Below are 27,703 nucleotides of genomic sequence, written 5' to 3' on the forward strand. Positions count from 1 at the left end.
TGAATCGTGATTACGGCAAAAGTATAAGGAGTAGCAAGTCGGTTCTAGTTTCGTTGGAAAGCTGAAATTTCGTTGCTAGCCCAAACGGTTCCAGAGATACGGACGATTAAATAAAGGTTGTTTTTCGGATTTAAAATGACAGATGACAGCTTGCAGCTTCAGAATTGACAGGTGACAGTTGTGCAGCTTTACAAATGACAAATGACACGATTTCTAGGAGGCTGTTCTACTTAGGTTAAAATAGTTTGGATTAGATTATTTTAACTAAGAGATTGGTTCTGCACAGTTCTGCTAGGTACTTACGATATAAATTTGAAATAGGCCTCGCCACGGATCTGGTCAGGTTTTGGACTGGACTCCGGTTCTGGTCTCGGCACTTCACAGTGATCTGGGTCAGCTCTCTGGTTCTGTTCACAGCGGTCTGGGTCACTCTGGATCTCTGGTCTGGTCTCTGGTAATTGTTCTTGGCAAAAGAATTCAAACAGCTCGCCCGGCTGTGGAATAGTTCGCAAATGATTTTAAAGTTGCTGAGGCCTGCTGAGAAGAGTTCTCAGTTTGTGGGTTTAGGCCCTTGCTTTAAGTTCTGAAGTAAAGTTCTGGTCTTTGGAGATTGATGGATTTGAAGTCTGGATCTCTGGATGTGAAGTCGTCGGTCAGCATGCTCCGCAGCAAATGGAATTGAATGTCTCTACCTGTCCCAGCAGTCTCTTTTTATGTGTTTTGGAAAGTGGGTGTGTGCGTTGGTCATAACTAAACTTGCCCCTCTCACTTATCATTGGCCAGTTCCTCCTCTCTCCCTTGATTGGGGGAAGGAAATGTGAGTCAGAGTGATGCTGTAGGTTTTATGGTCAGAGGAACCTCCCCTTGTCAGATTGCACACAAATCTATTTCTGACCCAAATACATATTTATCTATGCACCATTTTTCTAATATTATAGGTCCAGTTAACATATTTTCTGTAGCACCAAACCATCCAATCCCTGTCTTTGTACGATGTCGTGTCCACTGATGACAGAATTCTCCCCTTTTCATACAGATAACGACCTCTAAACCTTTCCAGATTTTACACAAATGTGCACCAGGGATATGGGTTACAGATGATAGAGTGTCAGATTTTTAACATGCATACATTTGGAGTGAGACCCTATTTTCCACTAGCAACCCCCCAGAATACACCACAGGGTCCTAACGCCTCTTAAAATGTTCACAGAAAAATCACAAAAATAATGATATTACTTATATAATTCTGACAAGTCCGCACTATGAGTTATCTATCTTTTTAAAATTATGCTCTGGTCAAAAAGGGGTGTGGCTTCCCACATCACAGGGTGGAATAACTGGTTTATCCACTTCCCCCAAGCTCAGCTGCTAGCAGAGGCACTGCCCCTCCCAGTTTCCCCTAAGACGAAGCCACTTTTACGACGCCCCCAATATAACATTTGCCTGAGTCCAGGACAGGCCTTTGTTCAACTCCCTGTAGTCCCCAGCTGCCACTCCCCTAATCTAATCAGAGAGGTGACAACTCCTTTTGGCAAGGGGAGTGGCTGAGCAGGTTTCAACTCCTGTCGGGGGTAGTTGTCAGGCAGAATCCAGTTTCATTAAGCCAGGTTTCAGCTAAATGTCACTTTTTGTTCCCAGTTTTCTACATTCAAATCAAACTGACAATTTTTACATATACATTAAATAATTACTTCCTTCAAGTCATTTCAGAATATAGTTTTACATTGTATCCACCTCTTAGCAAGTCTTTCCTTGGTCTGGTTTTGCTTCATTTGTTCAGTTTTACACAAAAGTCTGGTGGTTTTAAAACGCCGGCTTTCTGATAGTGGTGAGTACTGGTACTGCAACCATTTTGGGATTAAGAAAATGAATTCCCCACAGTTCTGAGTTGCTTTTTTGGCAATCAGCATTGCCATTCCAAATGGTTTCAGGCTACTGTGTGTGTATTCCACTGGTGGTTTTAGGCAGTGCCCTCCTGTGCTCACAACATAGGCAAAAATGGGTGGCAGCCTATTCTTCATGTTTTCCCTGTGCACTCTCTGGGGAGTTCTGGCCATCATGATGTTTTCCATGCCATTACTGCGCAGTTTTATTGTAGGGCTTGGATGCATGGGTAAAAACATCCCACAGTGCCATCTGGTTAGACTGCCTTTCATATGAAAGCATGACATTTGAATGAGTGGCATCCTCGTAGACTGCCTTTTATATGAACGCATGATATTAGAAGTGATAACTGCATAGACTTTCTTTTACATTAAAGCATGATGTTAGAATGAGTGCCATCTGGGTAGACTGCGTTTTGTATAAATGCATGATATTAGAATGAGTGCTATGCGGGTAGACTGCCTTTTGTATAAGAGCATATGTGCCATCCGTGTAGACTGCCTTTTACATTAAAGCATGATATTAGAATGAGTGCCATCCAGGTAGACTGCCTTTCATATTAAAGGTTGATATTTGAATGAGTGTCATCTGGGTAGACTGCCTTTTGCATTAAAGCATGATATTAGAATGAGTGCCATCCAGGTAGACTGCCTTTTATATTAAAGCATGATATTAGAATGATTGCCATCCGGGTAGACTGCCTTTTGTGTAAAAGCATATGTGCTATCCGGGTAGACTGCCTTTTATATTAAAGCATGATGTTAGAATGAGTGCCATCCGGGTAGACTGCCTTTTACTTTATAGCATGATATTAGAATGAGTGATACTTGGGTAGACTGCCTTTTTTATAAAAGCATATGTGTCATCCAGGTAGACTGCCTTTTATATAAAAGCATGATGTTAGAATGAGTGACATCCCGGTAGACTGGCTTTTCTATCAAAAAATGATATTAGATTGAGTGACATCTGGGTAGACTGCCTTTTATATTAAAGCATGATATTAGAATTTGCCATCCATGTAGACTACCTTTTATATGAAAGCATGATGTTAGAATGAGTGCCAACTGGGTAGAGTGCCTTTTAGATAAAAGCATGATGTTAGAATGAGTGCCATTCGGGTAGACTGCCTTATATATTTTCAAGGTAATTAGAATGACTATGTATCTGCATTTTAACTTGTGTGTACCACCTTAGTTTATGAGAGTGCTCTGTTGCTCAGTGCAACACTTGTCTCACATTGTAACATCTTTGGTAGCGTGAGATCGGCTCTCTTTCTCAGTGCTGGTCGCTGTCCATTGTCTGCGTCGGCGGGGTCACGTCTTCAGAGACCATGATTTGGAGCTGTGCAGCTCTGAATTATGACGAATTATTTGCATTTATTGCAGGTGGGGCTACTGTCCTTCAGGGAATGGAATGTCATCTGTATCTGGTGGCCTTGGCAACGGGTTCTGTTTCACACGTTTTGCTCTTCTCCTGCCTGAATTCAGCTCAGCTTTATCCTAGCTGTGAGGCCTGGTGCCTGCTTTGATTTTTCTAAACCCTTATGCAGTTCCTACAGTGTTTGTGCTATTCTATATCCTCCATAGGTTAGTCATACTTGGCTCTGTCAGGTCCCATAGGTACTCTTGCATTTCATAAGGTTATTCACATGAAGCATCTGCAAGCTTTACTCAGGCTCTCTTGCTTCTTGCAGTTTCTGTGTTGCTGCATCTAGCTAATGGCAAAATAATAAAAGCAATGACAGTATGTCTATGTATATGTCCTCTAACTATAGAACTGTACGCTCGTGTTCTTTGTGTATTTGAGTGTGTGTGTATGTGTCCCGAAGTGCGGATGGCACATGTGCGTCATGTCTAACGCTTCTAAGTCATGGTGTCTCTATCGACTTCAATAACATGGCTTCTTGGCACTTTAATCAATACTGTCAATTGTGGTGTCTTTAGTTGCAGCCGGGGACTCCTCGTCCATCCTAGGGTAGATTTGTACCACACCTGGCCTATAGGGCTGGCTGAGGGGGTACCTCTTGACATACTTATCAATCATTGGAGCACTGAGAATTAGTCTGAAATAGTATGGGCGATCACGATATCTTCTAGCCTTCTTCCATGTCATGCATTTTATAGGAGGTGGAGGAGGCGGTAAACTTCCCAATCCCTCTTCACAGGCCATTAATATATTGGCACATGATCACTCTATTGTAATTAAGGTGGCAGACAAGGTTGGCTGCATTGTAGTGCGAGATGCCAACTTGTAGGACCAAGAGACTAATAGACTGTTGGACCTCCAAGGACATTATCAGAGGATAACCTGGGATCCATCAGCCGAAATAAAGAAAAGAATATTGGCGTTAAGTGAGAAGGCAGTTGAAGAAGGGTATGTATCACAAAAAGTATTTGATTTAATCAATTAGTCAGAAAAGCGCATCATGCTCTTCTACACCATTCCTAAAATTCATGAGGATCTTCTCAACCCTCCAGGACGTCCCATTGTGTTGGGATGTGGCTCGATCCTCGAGCCATTGTCCCAATACATAGACTTTTTTATCAAACTGATTGTTATGGCCACTCCAACTTTTCTGTTGGACTCTAGGGATGTTATTACCAGAGTTGAAGGACTTGAACTTGATCCAGCAAAACAGGTTCTAGTGACGCTGGATATTGAAGCATTATATACCAATATCCCGCAAGAGAAAGATGTCCAAAGCCTAGAGATCATGTTGTATAGACGGCCCACACCCCATAACGTGCCTACTGAATTCCTGACTGCATGCGCATCACTGGTGCTCACTAAAAGATTCTTTATGTTCAAAGATACATATTTTTTGCAAAGTGAGGGCACTGCGATGGGCTTTGCCTTTGTTCCTTATTTACCCATCATCTATCTGGTTCTTATTGAAGAACAATGCGTCCTAAATAATTACATTTTTGATGTTAGAATGAGTGCCATCCGGGTAGACTGCCTTTTACTTTATAGCATGATATTAGAATGAGTGCTACTTGGGTAGACTGCCTTTGTTATAAAAGCATATGTGTCATCCAGGTAGACTGCCTTTTATATAAAATCATGATGTTAGAATGATTGCCATCAGGGTAGACTGCCTTTTATATAAAAGCATGATGTTAGAATGAGTGACATCCCGGTAGACTGGCTTTTCTATCAAAGAATGATATTAGAATGAGTGACATCTGGGTAGACTGCCTTTTGTATAAACGCATATGGGCCATCAAGGTAGACTGCCTTTTACATTAAAGCATGATATTATTATGAGTGTCATCGGGTAGACTGCCTTTTGTATAAAAGCATATGTGCCATCAGTGTAGTCTACCTTTTATATTAAAGCATGATGTGAGGATGAGTGCCATCTAGGTAGATTGCCATTTATATGAAAGTATGATGTTAGAATGAGTGCCATCTGCGTAGACTGCCTTTTGGATAAAGGCATATGTGCCATCGGGTAGACAGCCTTTTATATGAAATCATGTTGTTAGAATGAGTGCCATCTGTGTAAAATGCCTTTTATATAAAAGCATGATGTTAGAAGGAGTGACTTCCAGGTATACTGCCTTTTATTAAAAAAAAGCATAATGTTAAAATGAGTGACATCCCGGTAGACTGGCTTTTATATCAAAGAATGATATTAGAATGAGTGACATCTGGGTAGACTGCCTTTTGTATTGAAGCATTATATTAGAATGAGTGGGTAGACTGTCCTTTATATGAAAGCACTCTGTTCTAATGAGTGCCACCCGGTTAGACTGCCTTTTCCATGAAAGCATGATGTTAGAATGAGTGCCATCTGTGTAGTCTACCTTTTATATTAAAACATGATGTTAGAATGAGTGCCATCCGCATAGACTGCCTTTTACATGAAGGCATGTTGTTAGAATGAGTGTCATCTGGGTAGAAAGCCTTTTATATAAAGGGATGATGTTAGAATGAGTGATATCCCGGTAGACTGGCTTTTATATCAAGGCACGTGTGCCATCCGGGTAGACTGCCTTTTACATTAAAGCATGATATTAGAATGAGTGCCATCTGGGTAGACTGCCTTTTGTATAAAAGCATATGTGCCATCCGGGTTGACTGCCTTTTACATTAAAGCATGATATTAGAATGTGCCCTCCGTGTAGACTATCTTTTATATTAAAGCATGATGTTACAATGAGTTCCATCCAGGTAGACTGCCTTTTATATGAAAGTATGATATTAGAATGAGTGCCAACTGGGTAGACTGCATTTTTTATAAAAGCATATGTGCCATTCGGGTAGACTGCCTTTTACATTATAGCATGATATTAGAATGATTGCCATCCGGGTAGACTGTCTTCTATATTAAAGCAGGCTATTAGAAGGAGTTCCACCTGGGTAGACTGCCTTTTAAAAGAAAGCATGATGTGAGAATGAGTGACATCCCAGTAGATTTCCTTTTGTATAAAAGCATATGTGCCATCCGGGTAGACTGCCTTTTACTTTATAGCATGATATTAGAATGTGGCATCCGTGTAGACTACCTTTTATATTAAAGCATGATGTGAGAATGAGTGCCATCTAGGTAGATTGCCATTTATATGAATGTATGATGTTAGAATGAGTGCCATTTGGGTAGACTGCCTTATGGATAAAGGCATATGTGCCATCCGGGTAGACTGCCTTTTACTTTATAGCATGATATTAGAATGAGTGTTACCTGAGTAGAATGCCTTTAATATTAAAGCATGATGTTAGAATGAGTGCCATCTGGGTAAACTGCCTTTTACATAAATGCATGATGTTTGAAGGAGTGACTTCCCGGTAGACTGCCTTTTATTAAAAAAAAGCATGATGATAGAATGAGTGCCATCTGGGTAGACTGCCTTTTATATAAAAGCATGATGTTAGAATGAGTGACATCCCGGTAGACTGTCTTTTATATCAAAGAATGATATTAGAATGAGTGACACTTGGGTAGACTGCCTTTTGTATTGAAGCATGATATTAGAATGAGTGGGTAGACTGCCCTTTATATGAAAGCACTATGTTCTAATGAGTGCCATACGGTTAGCCTGCCTTTTCCATGAAAGCATGATGTTAGAATGAGTGTTATCTGGGTAGACTGCCCTTTATATAAAAGCATGATTTTAGAATGAATGCCATCCGGGTAGACTACCCTTTCTATAAAAGCATGATGTTAGAATGAGTGTTATCCGGGTAGACTGCCTTTTATATTAAAGCATGATGTTAGAATGAGGCCTATCCGCGTATTCTACCTTTTATATTAAAACATGATATTAGAACGAGTGCCATCCTGAAATACTGCCTTTTATATAAAAGCATGATGTTAGAATGAGTGCCATCCAGGTAGACTGCCTTTTGTATAAAAGCATATGGGCCATCCGGGTACACTGCCTTTTAAATTAAAACATGATATTAGAATGAGTGCCATCTGTGTAGTCTACCTGTTATATTAAAACATGATGTTAGAATGAGTGCCATCCGGGTAGACTGCCTTTTTCATGAAAGCATGTTGTTAGAATGAGTGCCATTTGGGTAGACAGCCTTTTATATAAACTCATGATGTTAGAATGAGTGATATCCCGGTAGACTGGCTTTTATATCAAAGCATATGTGCCATCCGGGTAGACTGCCTTTTACATTAAAGCATGATATTAGAATGACTGCCATCCGGGTAGACTGCCTTTTATATTAGAGCATTATATTAGAATGAGTGCCATCCGGGTAGACTGCCTTTTATATTAGAGCATTATTCGAATGATTGCCATCTGGGTAGACTGCCTTTTGTATAAAATCATATGTGCCATCCGGGTAGACTGCCTTTTACATGTGCCCTCCGTGTAGAGTAGCTTTTATATTAAAGCATGATGTTACAATGAGTTCCATCCAGGTAAACTGCCTTTTATATGAAAGTATGATATTAGAATGAGTGCCATCTGGGTAGACTGCATTTTGTATAAAAGCATATGTGCCATCCGGGTAGACTGCCTTTTACATTATAGCATGATATTAGAATGATTGCCATCCGGGTAGACTGTCTTCTATATTAAAGCATGATGTTAGAACGAGTGCTATCCGCGTATTCTACCTTTTATATTAAAGCAGGCTATTAGAACGAGTTCCATCTGGGTAGACGGCCTTTTATATTAAAGCATGATATTAGATTGTGCCATCAGTGTAGACTACCTTCTATATTAAAGCATGATGTTAGAATGAGTGCCATCCGGGTAGATTGCCTTTTGTATAAAAAGCATATGTGCAATCCGGGTACTCTGCCTTTTATATTAAAGCATGATATTAGATTGTGCCATCCGTGTAGACTATCTTTTGTAATAAAAGCATGATATTAGAATGAGTGCCATCCGGGTAGATTGCCTTTTGTATAAAAAGCATATATGTGCCATCCGGGTGGACTGCCTTTTATATTAAAGCATGATATTAGATTGTGTCATCCGTGTAGACAACCTTCTATATTAAAGCATGATGTTAGAATGAGTGACATCGTGGTAGACTGGCTTTTATATCAAATTATTATATTAGAATGAGTGCCATCCGGGTAGACTGCCTTTTACATTAAAGCATGATATTAGAATGAGTGCCATCCGGGTAGACTGCCTTTTGTATAAAAGCATTTTGTTAGAATGACTGCCATCCGGGTAGACTGCTTTTTGTATAAAAGCGTATATGCCATCCGGGTAGACTACCTTTTATATTAAAACATGATATTAGAATGAGTGCCATCCGGGTAGACTGCCTTTTATATGAAAGTATGATATTAAAATGAGTGCCATCCGGTTAGACTGCCTTTTGCATAAAAGCATATGTGCCATCAGGGTGCACTGCCTTTTATATTAAAGCATGATATTAGATTGTGCCATCCATGTAGACTACCTTTTATATTAAGGCATGATAGTAGAATGAATGCCATCCTTGTAGACTGCCTTTTTTATAAAAGCATATGTGCCATCCGGGTAGACTGCCTTTTATATTAAAGCATGATATTAGATTGTGCCATCCGTGTAGACTGCCTTTTACATTAAAGCTGATGTTAGAATGAGTGCCATATGGGTTGGCTGCCTTTTGTATAAAAGCATATGTGCCATCTGGGTAGACTGCATTTTATATTAAAGCATGATATTAGATTGTGCCATCTGTGTAGACTTCCCTTTATATTAAAGCATGATGTTAGAATGAATGCCATCCGGGTAGACTGCCTTGCATATTAAAGCATGATGTTTGAATGAGTGCCATTTGGGGTGACTGCCTTTGGTATTGAAGCATGATATTAGAATGAGTGGGTAGACTACCTTTTGTATAGAGGCTTGATGTTCTGATGAGTGCCATCTGGTTAGACTGCCTTTTATATGAAAGCATGATGTTAAGCGTGCCAGCTGCATAGACTTTCTTTTACATTAAAGCATGATATAAGAATGAGTGCCATCTAGGTAGATTGCCTTTTATATGAAAGTACGATGTTAGAATGAGTGCCATCTCGGTAGACTGCATTTTGTATTAAAGCATATGTGCCATCTGGGTAGACTGCCTTTTACATTATAGCATGATATTAGAATGAGTGCCATCCGGGTAGACTGCCTTCTATATTAAAGCAGGATATTAGAACGAGTTCCACCTGGGTAGACTGCCTTTTGTAAAGCATATGTGCCATCAAGGTAGACTGCCTTTTATATTAAAGCATGATATTAGAATTTGCCATCCATGTAGACTACCTTTTATATGAAAGCATGATGTTAGAATGAGTGCCATCTGGGTAGAGTACCTTTTAAATAAAAGCATGATGTTAGAATGAGTGCCATTCGGGTAGACTACCTTATATATTTTCAAGGTAATTAGAATGACCATGTATCTGCATTTTAACTTGTGTGTACCACCTTAGTTTATGAGAGTGCTCTGTTGCTCAGTGAAACACTTGTCTCACATTGTAACATCTTTGGTAGCGGGAGATCGGCTCTCTTTCTCAGTGCTGGTCGCTGTCCATTGTCTGCGTCGGCGGGGTCACGTCTTCAGAGACCATGATTTGGAGCTGTGCAGCTCTGAATTATGACAAATTATTTGCATTTATTGCAGGTGGGGCTACTGTCCTTCAGGGAATGGAATGTCATCTGTATCTGGTGGCCTTTGCAGCGGTTCCTGTTTCACACGTTTTGCTCTTCTCCTGCCTTAATTCAGGTCAGCTTTATCCTAGCTGTGAGGCCTGGTGCCTGCTTTGATTTTCCTAAATCCTTATGCAGTTCCTACAGTGTTCGTGCTATTCTATATCCTCCATAGGTTAGTCATACTTGGCTCTGTCAGGTCCCATAGGTACTCTTGCATTTCATAAGGTTATTCACATGAAGCATCTGCAAGCTTTACTCAGGCTCTCTTGCTTCTTGCAGTTTCTGTGTTGCTGCATCTAGCTAATGGCAAAATAATAAAAGCAATGACAGTATGTCTATGTATATGTCCTCTAACTATAGAACTGTACGCTCGTGTTCTTTGTGTATTTGAGTGTGTGTTTGTGTCCCGAAGTGCGGATGGCACATGTGCTTCATGTCTAACGCTGCCAAGTCATGGTGTCTCTGTCGACTTCAATAACATGGCTTCTTGGCACTTTAATCAATACTGTCAATTGTGGTGTCTTTAGTTGCAGCCTAGGACTCCTCGTCCATCCTAGGGTAGATTTGTACCACACCTGGCCTATAGGGCTGGCTGAGGGGGTACCTCTTGACATACTTATCAATCATTGGAGCACTGAGAATTAGTCTGAAATAGTATGGGCGATCACGATATCTTCTAGCCTTCTTCCATGTCATGCATTTTATAGGAGGTGGAGGAGGCGGTAAACTTCCCAATCCCTCTTCACAGGCCATTAATATATTGGCACAGGATCACTCTATTGTAATTAAGGTGGCAAATAAGGGTGGCTGCATTGTAGTGCGAGATGCCAACTTGTAGGACCAAGCGACTAATAGACTGTTGGACCTCCCAGGACATTATCAGAGGGTAACCTGGGATCCATCAGCCGAAATAAAGAAAAGAATATTGGTGTTAAGTGAGAAGGCAGTTGAAAAAGGGTATGTGTCACAAAAAGTATTTGATTTAATCAATTAGTCAGAAAAGCGCATCATGCTCTTCTACACCATTCCTAAAATTCATGAGAATCTTCTCAACCCTCCAGGACGTCCCATTGTGTTGGGCTGTGGCTCGATCCTCGAGCCATTGTCCCAATACATAGATTTTTTTTTATCAAACTGATTGTTATGGCCACTCCAACTTTTCTGTTGGACTCTAGGGATGTTATTACTAGAGTTGAAGGACTTGAACTTGATCCAGCAAAACAGGTTCTAGTAATGCTAGATATTGAAGCATTATATACCAATATCCCGCAAGATAAAGCTGTCCAAAGCCTAGAGATTATGTTGTATAGACGGCCCACTCCCATAACGTGCCTACTGAATTCCTGACTGCATGCGCATCACTGGTGCTCACTAAAAGATTCTTTATGTTAAAAGATACATATTTTTTGCAAAGTGAGGGCACTGCGATGGGCTTTGCCTTTGTTCCTTATTTACCCATCATCTATATGGCTCTTATTGAAGAACAATGCATCCTAAATAATGTCAATCCTTTCTTACAATCGATCAAATTATATCGTCGTCATATTGACGATATTCTCCTACTTTGGGAAAACATTGATGGACTTTGTTGATTGGATTAATGCGGGTGATTCCAACTTGCATTTCACATATGAGTTTTCCAATCCACAAGAATTTCATTTTTGGATCTATCCATCTTTAATGATGCAGGTGTTCTTCAAGTTGAACGGTATAGGAAGGCGACTGAAAGGAACACCACTCTTCATTTTGAAAGTTAGCATCCTAAAAGTCTACTTCAGAACTTACCATATGGGAGGTTCTTACGTTTTCACTGCAACTGCACAGATATTGGTAGATTTAATGAACATGCAGATGTTCTTCAAACTAGACTTCTAGAACCTGTCTACCACAAAAATGTATAAAACGATGTAGGAAAAGAGTGAGATTCACCAATCATTCCTAAAACCAAGCCTGAATTTAGGGACCGCCTAGTTTGTGCATCCACTTTTTGCCAGCACAGTAAAGCCATTAAAGGGACTATCTTAAAAAATTGGAGGATCCTCAATACAACAGATGTGAAACTTGAAAGCCATTATTTGCTTTTAAGAAAAGCAAGAATTTCAAGCAAAGGCTAACAAGAGAAAGCAGACCCCCGGTTAAATGCATGATAGTCCAAAATGTCCACCTGACCCCGGTGATTGGACATTACCCATGTACCTCTTCGTGGCATGCAAATATTCTAAGAAAACACTAGCCTTCGAACATGAGCTTAGGACTTGGGACTTGCGGATGTTTGCCACCTGTAAAAGCAAGAATGTAATATATGCAATACAATGCCAGTGCAAAATGTTGTACATTGGGAAGACCTCAAGGGAAGTGCACTTTAGGAACAATGAACACCGATCCAAAATCCGCACCCGCACCCTAAATGCTCCATTGGATCTGCACTACCTTGAAATGGGACATACTCTGGAGGACCTTTCTTAGTTCTGTATAGACAAGATCGATGAGACTAGTAGTGTACAGGAAGCCAATAAACTGGCCTATAAAGAACAATTATGGATATTCAATCTCAAAACATTTGAAAGAGGTCTGAATCCTATGGAACAATGGGACTTTAGAACTTGAAGAACAAAATGTATTCCATTGATAAGAGCTCAGACGCCCATCGCTGAGAATTTCCCGAGTGTCACTTGCTTTGTTGGTACATAACGTAATGGTAATTCTTGTGATTTACAAGCACATTTGGGGTTCTGAGAGGCCATCTCCATAATGTGGTTTAAGTGTGTTAGGGGTGTACGCTCCACAAAACTTGCCCTTTCCCCTTGTAGGGCCATTACTGGGATTATATTATGAACTTGTCCGCAGATAACAATTTTCCTAGTCTAATTTCAGGATGTCCCATAAGTTTAATGAATAATCTTTTCCCGTTGGGGGTCATGTGAATATGCCATGCTGTCTAGCTCCTTTAATGGTGCCCAAGGTATTTTATACAAGCAAGTCTTGTACTTATGCAACATGGGTGGGGATATTTTGAAATCTCCCTCTATTGTGTCTTCCCTGCACATTTTTTATTGACTCTTGGTGTGGTCCATCCAATAATCGCTGTGGTGTGGGATACTTCCGAGTGCACCGCCCTGCACATTTTGCTAAGTACTGGCCAATGCTTTAGATGTTTGTGGGTGTTGCGAGCTCTACACACGCGTAACACGTGTTTAGTCATATGACCTCTGCACGTCTGCAGAAATACGGTGGCGTCAAGTTGTCCAATTAGGACTGACGCCCCGTGATGCTTGCTGTACACAGAGGATATACATGACTCACGCAAGGTAAAGTGCACTTAAGCGTGTAGATTACCACTTCTTTATATTTATTTTATTTCGAGACCCGAGGGTAATGGGGGACACAGACTGAGAGGGTGTACACCAGTTGGAGCTCTCATTGAAGCTATTGCCCTTCTCTTCGATAAGTGACATAGTGCTTATTGCGAGGCTGTCCACCAGTTGGAGCTCTTGTTGGAGCAATGCCTTTCTCTCCGATAAGCAACATAGTGCTTATTGCCAGGAGGGATTTGCTACATCCCAAAATAATTAATGTTCTTTGTACCTATGGAGGCTATTAACCAGTCAGCATGAGATTAGGGTGAATTAACTAATTATTGGTCACACATATGGCCGGCAGGCCCGTACATTATGGCCTCCAGCACCATTGGCATCCAACTGTTATGACACACAGTAATATTTAACCATTTAGTCCCTTAGGATTAGGGCGATTACACTGCTGGATCGCCAGAATATGCAGCCCCTGCTCCAACGACTGTTGCTGCAGTATGCCTCCTAAATAAGATATGTGAGGGGAGACTGGGAACTCATGGGCTCGATGTGCATCAATCTTTGTTCTTATAGTATTGGGCTGTTTTCGTACACTTGTGTACGAGCACCATACAAATAAAATATCAATATCAATATCAATATGTCACCCATACAAAATGAACTTCCATTTCCTTCTCAGGTCATCAATATCAAATGAAACACTGCACTATATCTGTCTCTGATGAAGTGACTGCCCCGCATATTAGGTAGCACTAGCCTCATGTAATTGATTTCCTTGGGCACGGGTTGGTGTTAGATTTCTCCCAATTATAGGATGCCTCCAACTGCTGAGGGCTACCTTTTTGGGGGACTGCATGGATTCTCTGTGGTTCTCCCTGCACATGGGGAATTGTTTTTGGTAGTTACCGATATTCACGTGCATGACCTATGCAGGTTCAAGTGATTGTCTTATCACACATGATGTGTGTATATATATATATATATATATATATATATATATATATATATATATATATATATATATATATATATATTACACAGCCACGGTTAAGTTGCTGTTTCCATAGTAAGAGCACTTTTTGGGCGGCTTATAACTTCGCTACCCCTGGACGAATCCTCACCAAACTTTGCAAAAAAAGTATATGGCCCACTCTGAGGTTTTGTCCAGAGGGGGGGGGGGGCAAAGTTATAGGGGGGTCCCAAAATGTCTTTTTTTCCCATAGACATAATGTGAAAAATCTTTGCTCACGCCTACAGCCCAAACCGCTGGACGGATTTACACCAGATTTGCGGCAGGAGCGGCGGCTTGGTCTCGAAAGCGTGCTTTTTAAACATTTGGTGTAAATCCGTCCAGTAGTTTCTGTTTAAATGACCAAAATGTAAAGCAAAAAAATTAGTGATATCTATGTCCGCTCCGCTGACTCACTTCCCTGTTCAGTCCGCGGACTGGCCTCTGATTGGCCGCACTGTCTGCAGACTGGCCTCTGATTGGCCAGAAAAATTTGCTGACTTTTGCGTGGTCCGCGGACACTGGGACACGCCCGCTGATTGGATGGAACGTGAAATGCGCCTGATTCCCTGAAATGCCTGCCATCGTGGATTCGCAGACTTTTTTGGGGTCCGCGAACAGCCCGGTGAAAACTTTTTTTTAAAAAGCAGCATTTCACTTGTCAAACTCGACAAACAATCTCTGGGGATATAGGGGGGTGAGGATTGGATAGGATATGGCCATTGGAAGCCGAAAAATGGGTTGTATCACCCCCCGAAAGTCTGCAAACACTCTGGATGTTCTGGGGGCAGTCCTGTGGTGTTCGCAGACACTTCAGATGTCCTAGGACATCTGTACCTATTCCTGCATTGCAGGGCTGGGGAAAAGCAGTTTTTGGATGGCTTATAACTTTTGCGCCACTCAATGAAACTGCATGTAATTTTGCAATATCATTCTAGAACTAATCCTGAATGGTTTTGCAAAATATTTTGGTATTCTGTCAAGAGGGGGCAAAATTAGAGGGGGAGGGGTCCCAAAATATTGTAAATGCATATAAATGTGGTGTCATTTGAAGAATCTGCACAACATTTGGCAAAACGATTTTGGATCTAAATATAAATGGTTTTTTAAAGTTTGGTGGGATTTTTTCAAGGGGGGGCGAAATTAGAGGGGGGAACTCAGGGAGGGGTCTCAACATTTTTTGATGGCTTATAACTTTGTTGCTATTTGACGAATGTGGACAAAAGTTTTGAGAAAGATTATAGACCAAACCTTCAATGTTTGTGTAAAGATTGAATGATTTTGTCGAGTGGGGGCTAAGTTATATGACTATTGTATGTACATACATTTTGACAATTTTTAAAAAATAAAACATGGGCGATTTCGAGCAAGCTCGTGAGGAGCATTGGCAAGGACATTAAAGCATGGTTTTTCAAATGTGCCCGTGTTTTATTTTTTGACAAGTGTAATAATGTAGGTACAAAAAATAGTCATATACCTTTGGTGACTGAGGTATAGCCTGTGGCCATGGGCAGAAGCCAGATTGTCTGGGTCATGGCATAATGTTATGACACAGACAATCTGCCTGCTGGCCATGACCGCTAGGGATGAAAAATGGTGTTAAAGTGGCTATGTCTACCTGGGACCGGCTATGTGGTAAAGTTATTCGAAGGTAGGATAGGTTTGAAAGGGATAAAACGTGCTTGTGGTAATATGTTGATAGGGTTTTGCAAGCTGCCATGGCATGGGAAGAGGGGCTGTGTATGGAGCCCCGTCTTCTCTTTCCATGTTGGCTGTCTTGGAAAAGGATTTTCCTTCCTTAGTTACAGTGGGACGCCACAGGCATCCCGCTATAGGAAGAAAAATCTATGTTTTAGCATCCTGGGTTCCCGCTTTGGGAACCAGGGGTGCTAATGGCCTTTATCCGCCATTTCCGGGGCTGCAATGGACAATAATGGTCCATAGCCCTCCTTATTTATTTATTTATAACGCACCAATGCCCGTAGACATCAGGCTGTGTGGTTACAGTATTTGTTGAGGAAGATAAGGTGGAGGAAGACAGCTTACTTCTTGCTGAGAAAGGAATAACCTTTCTGAGAGCATTGCGGTCATTGGATTTGGTGTGGCGGCGCATGGAGGTGGTTCCGTAGGAGTACTGTCCAGGTAGTCTGCGACTGAGTAAAAAATTGCACTCAGTGCATTTCACTTTGGTAGCTTTAGCCTTCGCTACACTCCCAACAGCAGCAAAGAACTGGCACACCCATGATTCGATCTTGGTGCTAGAAGTGGACACTTCCTCTACCTCATCTTCTTGGTCCACTTCATTGTCTTTGAACGTACTGCGCTATTTAAGGTCCTCCAGCTGGTGGTGGTGGTGGCTCTTGGGGAGGAAGGATGGCAATAACTGATGCCATTTTTAAGATAAATAGCAGTTTTGATAAATGTCTTCCAAGTATGTACTGTGTACTAGATTAGTAATGGATAATGAGTACGAAAAGGTGTAGGGGGTGTGCAAGGGAAATTTTGAAGTTGAAAGTTCCTAGATCAGTAGAAAATGCAGTTCCAAACTGTCCGCGAAAGACAGATCTTATCGTGCAGTGCAGACGGGTTCTCGGACACGTCATTATGCTGAGCGCCAGCGTATGGTCATGAGGCACTGTCTGGAAGTTCCGCAATGAAGTCAGATGTTCGTAGATGTCTACGGATACAAAACTAGTTGAAATAGTTGCAAAAAGTGTATAGAAGTGTTAAAAATGATTCTAGAAGGTGGGAAATGGCAGACAGAGTTTTAAGGTGACACTTTGTAAATTGGACACAAATATTGTTATATTTGGTAAGTATGATATTAGTAAGTTGTAGGAAAATAGCATGCACTGGTAAAACCCATGAAATTCATTGAAAAACGTTGTTTAAAGGGACATTATGGTTAAGTTGCACTAAGAAAAACCTATAAAATTCAATGAAAATACTTTGTTAAGGGGACGTTATGGTTAAGTTTCACTAATAAAAAGCTACGCAATTCACTGAAAAAATGTTGTTAAAGGGATGTTATGGTTAAGTTGGACTAATAAAAACCTATGAAATTCAATGAAAAAACTTTGTTAAAGGGACGTTATGGTTACAAGTAAAATCGAAAAACCCCTGAAATTCGCCAGTTATGGTAAGCTAAGCAACCATAACTCGGGCCACCACCATGCCCTGCTAATACTAACACCCAGGACATCAAAGATGACATCACAAATATCATTCATGACATCACTGATGACATCACATGTGCATTTACTTTTCATACAAGGGGTTGTGAATGTAATGTTGTGTAATAAACTACATACTTCATCACGCAACGTAGTGTTTTAAAGAAAATTCCATTGCAGTGTTCTTTCTAGTACAGAAACCTACTCATACAGAAATGTAGGTATTGGCTGCAGCATACACCACAGTGGTGCCATATTTGTAATTTTCCAAAGATATATAATAAAACGGTGAATGCTTCTGTATCAGACTTTTCCAGTCTGTGAAACATGTACTAAGTAGCTAATAATGCATCACTTACTACATATTTCTAGTAATACACACAAATCATAAATAGACTACAATGCATACTACACATATGGGGCTTATATATGGAGAGTAAAGTAAGCAAACAAGAGGCAGTATCATTAGCAACTGTGTATAATCTACATGATTGTATTCACGCACAAAAATGATTGCTGTGTTTCAGGCCTGCTTCTTCCCCTATATATGTAAATCATAAGATGCGATTAAATTCTAAGGAAAGTAGTGTAAGAACAAGTGAGAATAGCAATATCCATAAATGTAATACCTTTTGAAAGTTAAGTTTCTGATTGTCAGTAAATAAACCCACCTGGCCTAGATATGGCAGTGAACAAAAAAGAAGGGGCTAGACATGTGATGTCATCAGTGATGTCATCAATGATATTTGTGATGTCATCTTTGATGTCCTGGGTGTTAGTCTTAGCAGTGCACAGTGGTGGCGCGAGTTATGGTTGCTTAGCCTACCATAACTGGGGAATTTCAGGGGTTTTTCGATTTTGCTTGTAACCATAATGTCCCTTTAACAAAGTTTTTTCATTGAATTTCATAGGTTTTTATTAGTCCAACTTAACCATAACGTCCCTTTAACCACGTTTTTTTCACTGGAAAAAAAAAAAAAAATATATATATATATATATATATGTACTTTCTTGTAGCGTACTATTGGTCCCCTGAGGAAGACCTGGTGAAAACACACCTACACGTCAAAACCGGCCGGTCCTGTAACAGTTTTGGATACATGATGGTGTCCCACTAAACAGCTGCTAAGATCCACTCCAAAAAAAGACCAAAAAAACACATTTTAAAAAATATATTGTGTATTAATTGGTGTTGATATGAAATGTCATTTTGTGACTTGTATACATGTGAATCGAGAGCTGTTGATTGATTTAGGATAGATTACCTTATTGTTGTGTCGTAATGTCTGGTGTCACCTGCATTTTATAGTTGTGATTGTACCTGCATTTAATTGGTGTTTCATTTTTTGATTCATTCATGATTTATTTCATTGATAATTTTGCATCATCTTAAATACATATTTGTTATACTGATTTATAAAATGATGTCCTCTGGATCTCCTTTCTGCTAACGAAGATGTTGTAATTCCCTGTTCCAGAGAGTGGGGATGTTCTGCTCTTCAGCACAATAATATAATACCTTTTATATTAAAGCATGATATTGGAATGAGTGCCATACGGGTAAACTGCCTTTTGTATTAAAGCAGGATATTAGAATGAGTGAGTAGACTAACTCTTATATTAAAGCATGATGTTAGTATGAGTGACATCCAGGTAGAGACTTCCTTTTATATGAAAACATGATATTAGAATGAGTGCCATCCCGGGAGACTGCCTTTTTTTATATAAGTCAGTTTTTCAGCTACGTATAAATCAATTATTGCTTCAGTAAGACCCTTTCCAATGTGTCTGAGTACCATGTGTCCCTCCTCCAGTTACTCTCACGGGAATAATGCAATTATTTCACTAACTTCTAGCACATATACATACAAAGAATGTTGCAGTTCCCAAACATTCACATTGGTGTAACTGTTTTTTTCGTGGATTGCTACCCTTGACTTTAAATGGTTTCCTCCATTTTCAATCTGAATTCTGTTACGCCGCCTTGCTTATGCAATTTCAAAAGGTTCCAAGAACTTTGCTTATGCAATTTCAAATGTTTGATCGGTTGTGCTTCTCTCGTGCAATGGGACCTCCACATATGGGTAAAGCCAGCAACTATGCATACAAAACGAGTATACCATCATATGAACCTTCTGAAGAAAAAAATGACCCAACTGAAAAACAGATAATAGAACCGAACCTACACAACCATGTATAAATAAGGTGTCGTTAAATATTGCCATAGGGAAATCCCACATTGCAGGAAGTATCGGCTTCCGCGTTGGATTTATGTGTATTTCAGTGCTGCGGTGGACAGTCCTGATGCCCGAAGCCGTGGCTAATATACGACACCAGCTACAAAGCCACAAAGCACTGCTAAACCCGATTACAATGCAGTCATTCAACAGCCATAGCCACAATGGCATTAACCTTTGGACTTGGGAATATTTAATGTGCCTGCCAACATAAAGGCGGTCTGGTGAATGCAACCCTTACAAATTCCACGGCACAGCATTGTGCTGTGTGCGCGGCCTGCTGCCGAGTATGGCGGCCTTCAGAATCGTGTCTGCGAGGTCAGAGGCGGTGCTTTCGGTGTTTTTAGTTTGACTTAAACGCTCACTTGTTGTTTAGTGGAGAGTAAGAAGGCTACATTTCTTGTGTCTATTTATCAGAGTTTTTCATTTTCATGTAGATCTTCAGAAGTTATGCTGTAACAATTCAACAGTAAATCATACGTTGAAAGCAGTTTAAAGAGTAAAACAAATATTATTTTTTAACAAGTAAAAATACCTCGATTTATTATTTCACTACATATTCCAATGTAACTATTTTTTAAATAATTGTTTTTTATTGATTTTGCAGTAAAAGACTAGTTCTTCCCTACCATCACCTCAACACAGAGCCAATTGTTTTACCACAACCTATTTGTAATCTTAAAAGTATCCAGAGGACATCCCTGATGGCCACAACCACCCTGCTATCCCACCTTTTAACTTTCACTCAACCATTTGGAAATGTACAAAATGAGGAGAGTTCTTTGTGGCAGTTCCTGCATGGCCTATTCAATCAAAGAGTGTATTTCCTGTCGCGCTGTCCAGGCCTCATTGGGAATTATGGCAACGTGGAGTAGTTACAACTATGCAGAAAGTGCTCAAAGACATCAGGACCAGCGTGAAGGTGCTGAGGTTGGCACCACTGATGGAATCAGGAATGCTAATAAGCATGTGTCTTAATTGGGGTAGGTGAAGTGGTGGCAACTCATAACAAGGCCTAGAACAAAGTCCTCTTTCGCTTGAACTGGCCATCCATTGTTGTGCAACAGATGCCTACCCAGGCTCAGATTAGCGCGCATGTCTGGGTCAAGATTTTGTCACCCGAGCACCCAGAGGACAACCGTGGCAGTGTCAGCAGACACACCTGAGCGATCACTTGGCAAGAGAGGTGGGACCCTCAACCAGAATATACAATTGACAGGAATATCTGGAGCAGATTACAAACGAATGAATCCCCAATTGGGTTGAGCTCTAACAACAAACCCTTAACTATGACCTAGAAGATTAACATTACCTCTTTGCTCCATCTTCCTCAACCCCATCTGTACTAGTGGGGGTTATCAGCCCTGGGCAGGCTCTTGCTTAGCAAGCTTTTTAAAATGAATAGGTTTTTATATACATTGCCCCGCCTCCACCTGGAGGGTGGCCTATATATCCAAGGTCGATCCCTGTCTGTCTATTTATTTTTCTCTGTCTTTAGACAGATCCTAAAATAGGTGTGGATTTCACGGTCCACGGGATACTCGTGGAGCATGGGCAACGTGACAGGTAGAATGCCTCTGTCTAGGAATCGCCCAGAGCGCATGTCACTGGGGCTGTGGGGATCCTCTGCTGTGCCATTCCGGAGTGAGACATGGGGCCTCATTCCGAGATTGGAGGTAGCCATGGTGCTATTTGCGCCATGGCTGCCTCCAATACTGGGTCCGGCATCGGTCTGGTTCAAAGGGGATTTACCGGTGCATTCAAACCCTGGAGGGACTGGTAAGCCCCCATTGAACCAACATTTCCCCATTCCCATTGAGCCCACATAGGGCTCAATGGGAATGGGGAAGTAGCTACTAACGGTACCGCAATTTGCGGTACCGTTATTAGCGCCCTGGTCCCTTAGCAGGACCCGTGAAGGACGTGTTGTCAGACCACCCGTTCTTTGAGTCTCCCTCTAAGGGACCTCGGAATTGGGCGGTAAGGGATTACCGGCACCGTCCTCCTTACCAGTGCCCGGTATCCCTTACCAGCCAACTTGTAATGATCCCAATGGTCTGGGGTACTGCCACTTTATGATGAAGGTCAAAAGGTAGGAGGACCTGAAACATGGAAGCCAACACCAGCGGGTTTGTCTGTTCTGCAGTGAAACAGGTGAAGGCAGGGTCGGATTGGGCCATAAAATTGTCTCGGGCACCAATGAAAAAGTAGGCCAATGTTGAAAATGACAATTCTTTCTTTTTGTGACACACACAACCTCCCACTTGAGTAGTACCCAAGTGGGAGGTTTTTGATAAAATGTGATGTAAATTGTGCATGTTAAAGAATATTTATTCAGTAACACTGGTCAAATCTTCTAGCCGCATAGTGAAGTAACTCATCAAACTGGCCCACATTGGCCGAATAAGTGGCCCAGTTTGACCAACAAAAACTGGCCTACACCAGCATTTCGTGTTTTTGGTTCGGCCATGGGCCTATTGCCCTATAGGCCAGTCCGACCCTGGGTGAAATCATGTGATGAACGGGTTTCATTGCAGCTACAGCTTGCTTAGATTCTCGTGCGAAATAGATGCAAAGCATTCAAGGCTGGCTTCCAAATGTGCAGGACAATTTAAGACCACTGCCAACAGTAGATTATATTGGGGTGGGTGGAAGAGAGCTGATTGCACTGTTTCCTGTATAATTTTATCTATGTCAGCAGATGCAAAGACGGTTAGGGAAAGGCCCCTCAGAAAGCTAGTCTGACGGTTCTTCTTCACAAAGAGTGGAATGAGCCTGATACAACTGTCCACCAACCAAGGGATTTTGATACAGAGTATTCACCCTTTGTAATCTTGGTTCTGTGCTGCTTGCCTTTGCAGGATACATGGAGGTTGCATCAGAAGATGCTCCTGCAAACCAAGTGGACAGCAAGGTGGTGACATCTCTCAATTAACCTATTCCTTCACAACCGTCACCAGAAGAGCATCCACCTATGCTACAAACAATACTGAGAGCTTGTTGTGTGATTTTTTCTGAAGTTTGGAAAGCTGCTGACAATGGAGTGTGCTGTTCAGAAAGTGTCAGGTTTTCCCTTTAACTTGCCTCTTTTGGTAGTCCTATCGGGGTAGAGGTAAGATCTGTCCTTCTGGGCGGCCACCACCTTGCACTCTGGTGACAACAGAGAGGCGAGTTGGCAATCTCGGAAGGCAAGCCCAGTGCAATGGAAAACTCCAAGAGAAAAACCCTCCGAAAGCTGTCTTGAAAGCTGGTCTTGGAAGGCTGGACCCCAGGAGAGGAGTTCATAAACAACAGCGTAGTGGAGCAGCGGGATATCAGCAGGAGCGCACGTAACAACAAGAAGTACGAGAGAAGAAACAGCCAAGAGGAATCAGAAGGTCAAGGAAACAGGAAGGAGGGGGACAGAAACAAGTGGTAGGTAACGGAGCGTCAGTAAAACTAGGAAGGAAGAGAGTTGTGACACAGCATTTACCATCTCTCCTACAGATTTATGGAACTCTACTCCAAGAATGATGCTTCTGGGGTTCCGACGTCTAAACATGCACGCTGGACACGGATGCCATCTTGGACTGGGCCACGGTGGACGAGCCAGATCGACATCTTGGAGAAGAACCAAATCGCTTTCACCTATCTAGCCAAAAGGAACAGGTAGACTCCTTACAATGAAGAAGCAGGTCAAGTTTATTTCAGATATTTCATACGACAACATAAGATCTACAGCCCTGTGTTCAGTTCTACCATCAAGCTAGATACAGGTCTGTTATGGTTCCCTGCTTTCCTCCCAATTGCATATTGAAGGCATGAGCTGCAAGTGTCCTAAGGGCATTGCATACTTGCGTCAACACGATCAAGGTATTCCTTTCTTTTATTCTGACAGCTCAATTCCTGTGTTCAAGTGTTTCATTGTGTTTGTATTATGCGTCCTCTTTTATTCTGACCTTTTGAGCAGCCTTCTGGCTTTAACACTGTCATCCTTGCACATCTCATTGATCCTGCATTTCCCTCCTTTCCATGCAGTCGGGTGTTAAAGGTAAGATTACCATACATTCCCGATTTTTGGGGAGAGTCCCTATCTGACCTGTGCCTCCAAAAGTGTCCCAGATTCTTCCTAATATTTTGCAATCGTCCCTGATTTTTGGGAACAGTTCCTCCCATTGGTCATGGTCAAGATTTGAAGAGTGAGTTACATGTTTAACCTCTTGAGCCGCTCTCTATTAAACACTGAGGTCATTGCCTTTGGCGACCCTTCTAATATGGGGTTCTCTCAATTCTGGCTGCCTTCTCTTGGCACATGTACTACACAGGGCTTTGTAATGAAAAACCTTGTGTTGTTTACTTTTCTCCCCACTCGGTCATTTCCCATCTACCTGTTGGTATTATCTTACCCTTCTCTTCTCCAATAAATTGCTGCTTTTCTTTCCCACTTGGCCACATTTCCTCTTCTCCGTCACTTCAGAATTCAAATCCAGAATATTGTGATTGTCTCTGTCTTGGTCTGGCTCCAGTTGCAATGACTCAAAATTCTTCAATACGCTGCTGCCCATCTTGCTTTGGTCGTGATGCTCTTCTCAAATCCATAACTCTCATTGAACTGCACTGGCTGCTGAATAGGCAGCGTTCCAAACTATGTGTAATTTCCATCAATGGCTATCTAATGCTGCCCTCCCTTTATTTCTAAACAGATCGGATCAAAGATTACTCCCCAGCTAAAAACCTCTGCTTGTCCCATCTGAGATGTCTGGAGGTTCCCAGATTTAATTCTGCCGGCAAAGATGGGCTCTCTTTTTTGGTTCTACCCTTTCACTCTGGAAATCGAGCCCCCTCAAGGTATGTCTTTGGTTGCTATATCTTGTTTTCTGACACAAATTGAAAACCTGTCTTTTTAGGCAAGCATTTTTAGGTCATCCTTCAAATGCGCTTTACAAGAGGTATTAGAATACAACTGAATTAAATATGGTAGAATCGAAGGATCGAAGGATTAAATATGGAAGAACCTTTGGTCATCAGGAAGTCCTGCCCCTCATTGTCCTAAACACTGTTGTTACCCTAACCTCTGTATCCAAGGCTTCTACCTTGTAATCCTGTAACTTCAGCACACAGGCCTTTGCCATTTTGGGTCCACGGATCCTGTTTGCAAGTTGTAAATCATTATGCACACTGCTGAGCTTTTTTGCCTAAAGTGACATTTTTGGGAAACAGCGAGAAAGCATGTGAACGAAAGAACTTAATTTTGCAAAATTCAAATATTCTGTTTGAAATGCACTGCAGCATTTACCTGGTTCACGACACTCCCCGCCTCGGTGAAGTGTGGTAAGTCAGAATCAGGAGTCGGGCACTGTTGTTTTCTTAAGGAGTCTTTATTAAGGGATTCACATCCTACTCTGACCCTGGTTGTGTGGAGCCCTGCCCTACAGAAAATAAGTCTTAACGGTGCTCGTCAGGATTTCCTACATGAAAATAAAGTCTGTCATCCAGAATAACCTTATCTAGTGTGGATTCTGTCCCTACCACTTTGAACACAAGAAAATCCTAACAAACAAAATAAGGTTTCTTTCCCAGCCTGGGAATGGAGACTGACTGATGACCCCTTGTTATCTCTCCTAGTCACAGGTGGCATGGGCTCTTGGCCCTTCTAAGTGTTCCAGTCAATACAACAAGTCTCTCTTGTTTTTCTCTCACTCTTTGGGTTGTATCGTAGAATCCTAGTTTCTGATTAGTCTCTTCCTTACTGATAGTTATGAGATGGTATGTCTCAGTCTCTGATTGCTGAACCAACCTGGGTGCTTGTGTGATTCGCTAGTGGATATCAGGTATTTACCCTGACTTCCCCCTCCAGAGATCTTGTACAGCTCTCTCCAGTGACTGATACCCTTTCCTGCGTCTTCGGGTTTCTCAGCGCCCCTTGAAATCTGGTCTCTTTTTGCCTGTCTTGCGAATGGGTTGCTCTCACCCAGACTTGTTATTTGGTCTCTCATACCCGCCCTGGTTATTGGTTTTTACTTCCCCACCTTTGTTTATCATAGCTCTCACCCCTCCCTGGGGAATGATTTCTGTCTCCCAGGCTCTGGGTTTGGTTTCCTGTAGCCCACATGGGCCTATTGTTTCTCTCGCCCCGCCTTGGGGTATGATCATTCTCAGGCCCCTCTGGGATATGTTTTCTGACACCCATCTTGGGGTATGGTTTCTGCTAGCCCATCTTGGGCTATACTTCCTCCTTCCCTGCTCCAGCGTATGTTCATTCTCAACCGCTCTGGGTATTTTTTGTGGCACCCTGCATTGGGGCAAGGTTGCCCTCACCATTCCATGGAGTATGGTTTCTGGCTCCCCGCCTTGGGGTATGATTGCCCTTCCCCTCCCACATCTCCCAGAGCCACTGTGTACCTTATTCTCCTTTGCAGTCCTCCTCGGGCAGATGGGAAGTTTAAGGGTCAGTGCGATCTGCTCCTCTATGGCTCTTCTCCTCCCCGCCACAGTAAGCAATGGGTTCTCTTTCTCTGGCCCCTTGTGCTTCATTGGCTTTCTCTGGCCCCTTGCGCTTCATTGGCTTTCATTCCTTAGCCCACCATTGGTCTCTCAGCTCGAGACCCTTTGGTTGTTTCTGGCTTCTTCCTCCATCAGTGTCTCAGCACTCTGCGGGCCTCCGCGAATAGTAGAACGCTAAGGCAGGTGTCAGTCTCACTCTCTGTACATATCTCCCATGAGGAGGTCTTCCCGCCTCGGCTGCTCTGCAGGCGGTTCATTCCCCTTTCTTCAGTATTTTTATGTTCAACCGCAAAGAGGGGCATGTTTCTTCTCCACGTTACCATTCAGGTCCTGATGGTGTCTGTCATGACCCCTACCCCTGACCACCACTGGCAAATCAGCTTGCCAGGTAGGGCCGGGTTTCAGGGTTCCATTATGGCCTCGAAGGCCTTAAAACCTCATTCGAGACTCTCTTGGAGTCAGTCCTGGCATCTTTGGCACCAGGCTCACAGTCATTATGGAGACCACCTTTAAATTGGGACTATTTAACTTGGACTACTTTCTTTGGGGCTGCAGTCAACATGGAGGCACTCACATAGCTCAGTTACCAAGAACTGAGCTATGCGGTCTAGTGTTTAGGGTGTGAATGGCCTGGGACTATTTTACCTGGACTACTTTCCTGAAGACTATTTAAGCCACACCCAAACAGCAGAACACGCTTTGCGTTATTTTGCTGTTTGCAGCGTAACGCTCACCGTGTCCAGTCGGGCCTCCAGCATTCTTTGGAGCCAGCTATTCTTGGAACTGCGTGCCTGCAGGGAGATAAAGAACATCATTATTGGAACCTTACCTGCGAGTAGCATCCTGTCTTCAGCCCATCGTCAGCTCCTGATTCTGCTTACCCAGAGACAATCGATCCAGCGAACTCCATCTTCAGGGCACCGCATGCTTTCCGGAGCGCTGCAACTTGAAAAGGAGAGAGAAAAACAGCATTAGTGAGTGCATACTCACAAATCCACGCGAACAGCTAAAACCACAAGATTCATACCTGGTTAGTCGCCTCTTGGTCAGCATCACTCCGGAACATCAATACAACCGTCGAAGAGTACCGCGACCTACGAAGGAAGGGGAAAGACACAGGTTAGCATATACAAGGCAAAACAGCACTGTGTATCGCGCATTACTTACTGGACAGCTTCCCGCACACCACACCTTCATTTACCGGCTCGTGCTTAACTCCAAACCGCATGAAAAAGGCCAGAATCTCTTGCACACCTAAAAGAGAAGGAATAAGACATTAATAAAAATAAGAGGAAGGAAGGAAAGAACAAAATAGAATACAAAGACTGTAAAGCAGCAAGACCTACCTTAAAGACAATCAAAAGGGGCTCGTACCAGTGAAGCAACTTGGCCTCTCATGCCCACACGAGACTATGCACCCCTGCCACGAAGAGCAGGGTGGAGAGCACACCTTCTAAAGAATTAAGGTGAGGAGAGGGCCAAGGGAAGGTTTTGAATCCAA

At 42.1% G+C, this 27,703-nt stretch overlaps 1 protein-coding gene across 1 annotated transcript in view; it reads left to right on the forward strand.

Moving 5' to 3' along the window:
* The window catches only part of LOC138568778 (uncharacterized), a 44,590-nt gene extending 21,936 nt beyond the window's left edge, over positions 1 to 22,654 (forward strand). The window contains exon 2 of the mRNA XM_069646554.1: positions 22,581 to 22,654. Coding sequence (XP_069502655.1) covers positions 22,581 to 22,654 — 74 coding nt within the window. The remainder of the gene's footprint in view (positions 1 to 22,580) is intronic.
* Positions 22,655 to 27,703: the final 5,049 nt, after the last annotated feature.

The sequence above is a fragment of the Ambystoma mexicanum genome, chromosome 2q (assembly GCF_040938575.1).
Source record: "Ambystoma mexicanum isolate Mex_15411 chromosome 2q, UKY_AmexF1_1, whole genome shotgun sequence".
Taxonomy (NCBI): domain Eukaryota; kingdom Metazoa; phylum Chordata; class Amphibia; order Caudata; family Ambystomatidae; genus Ambystoma; species Ambystoma mexicanum.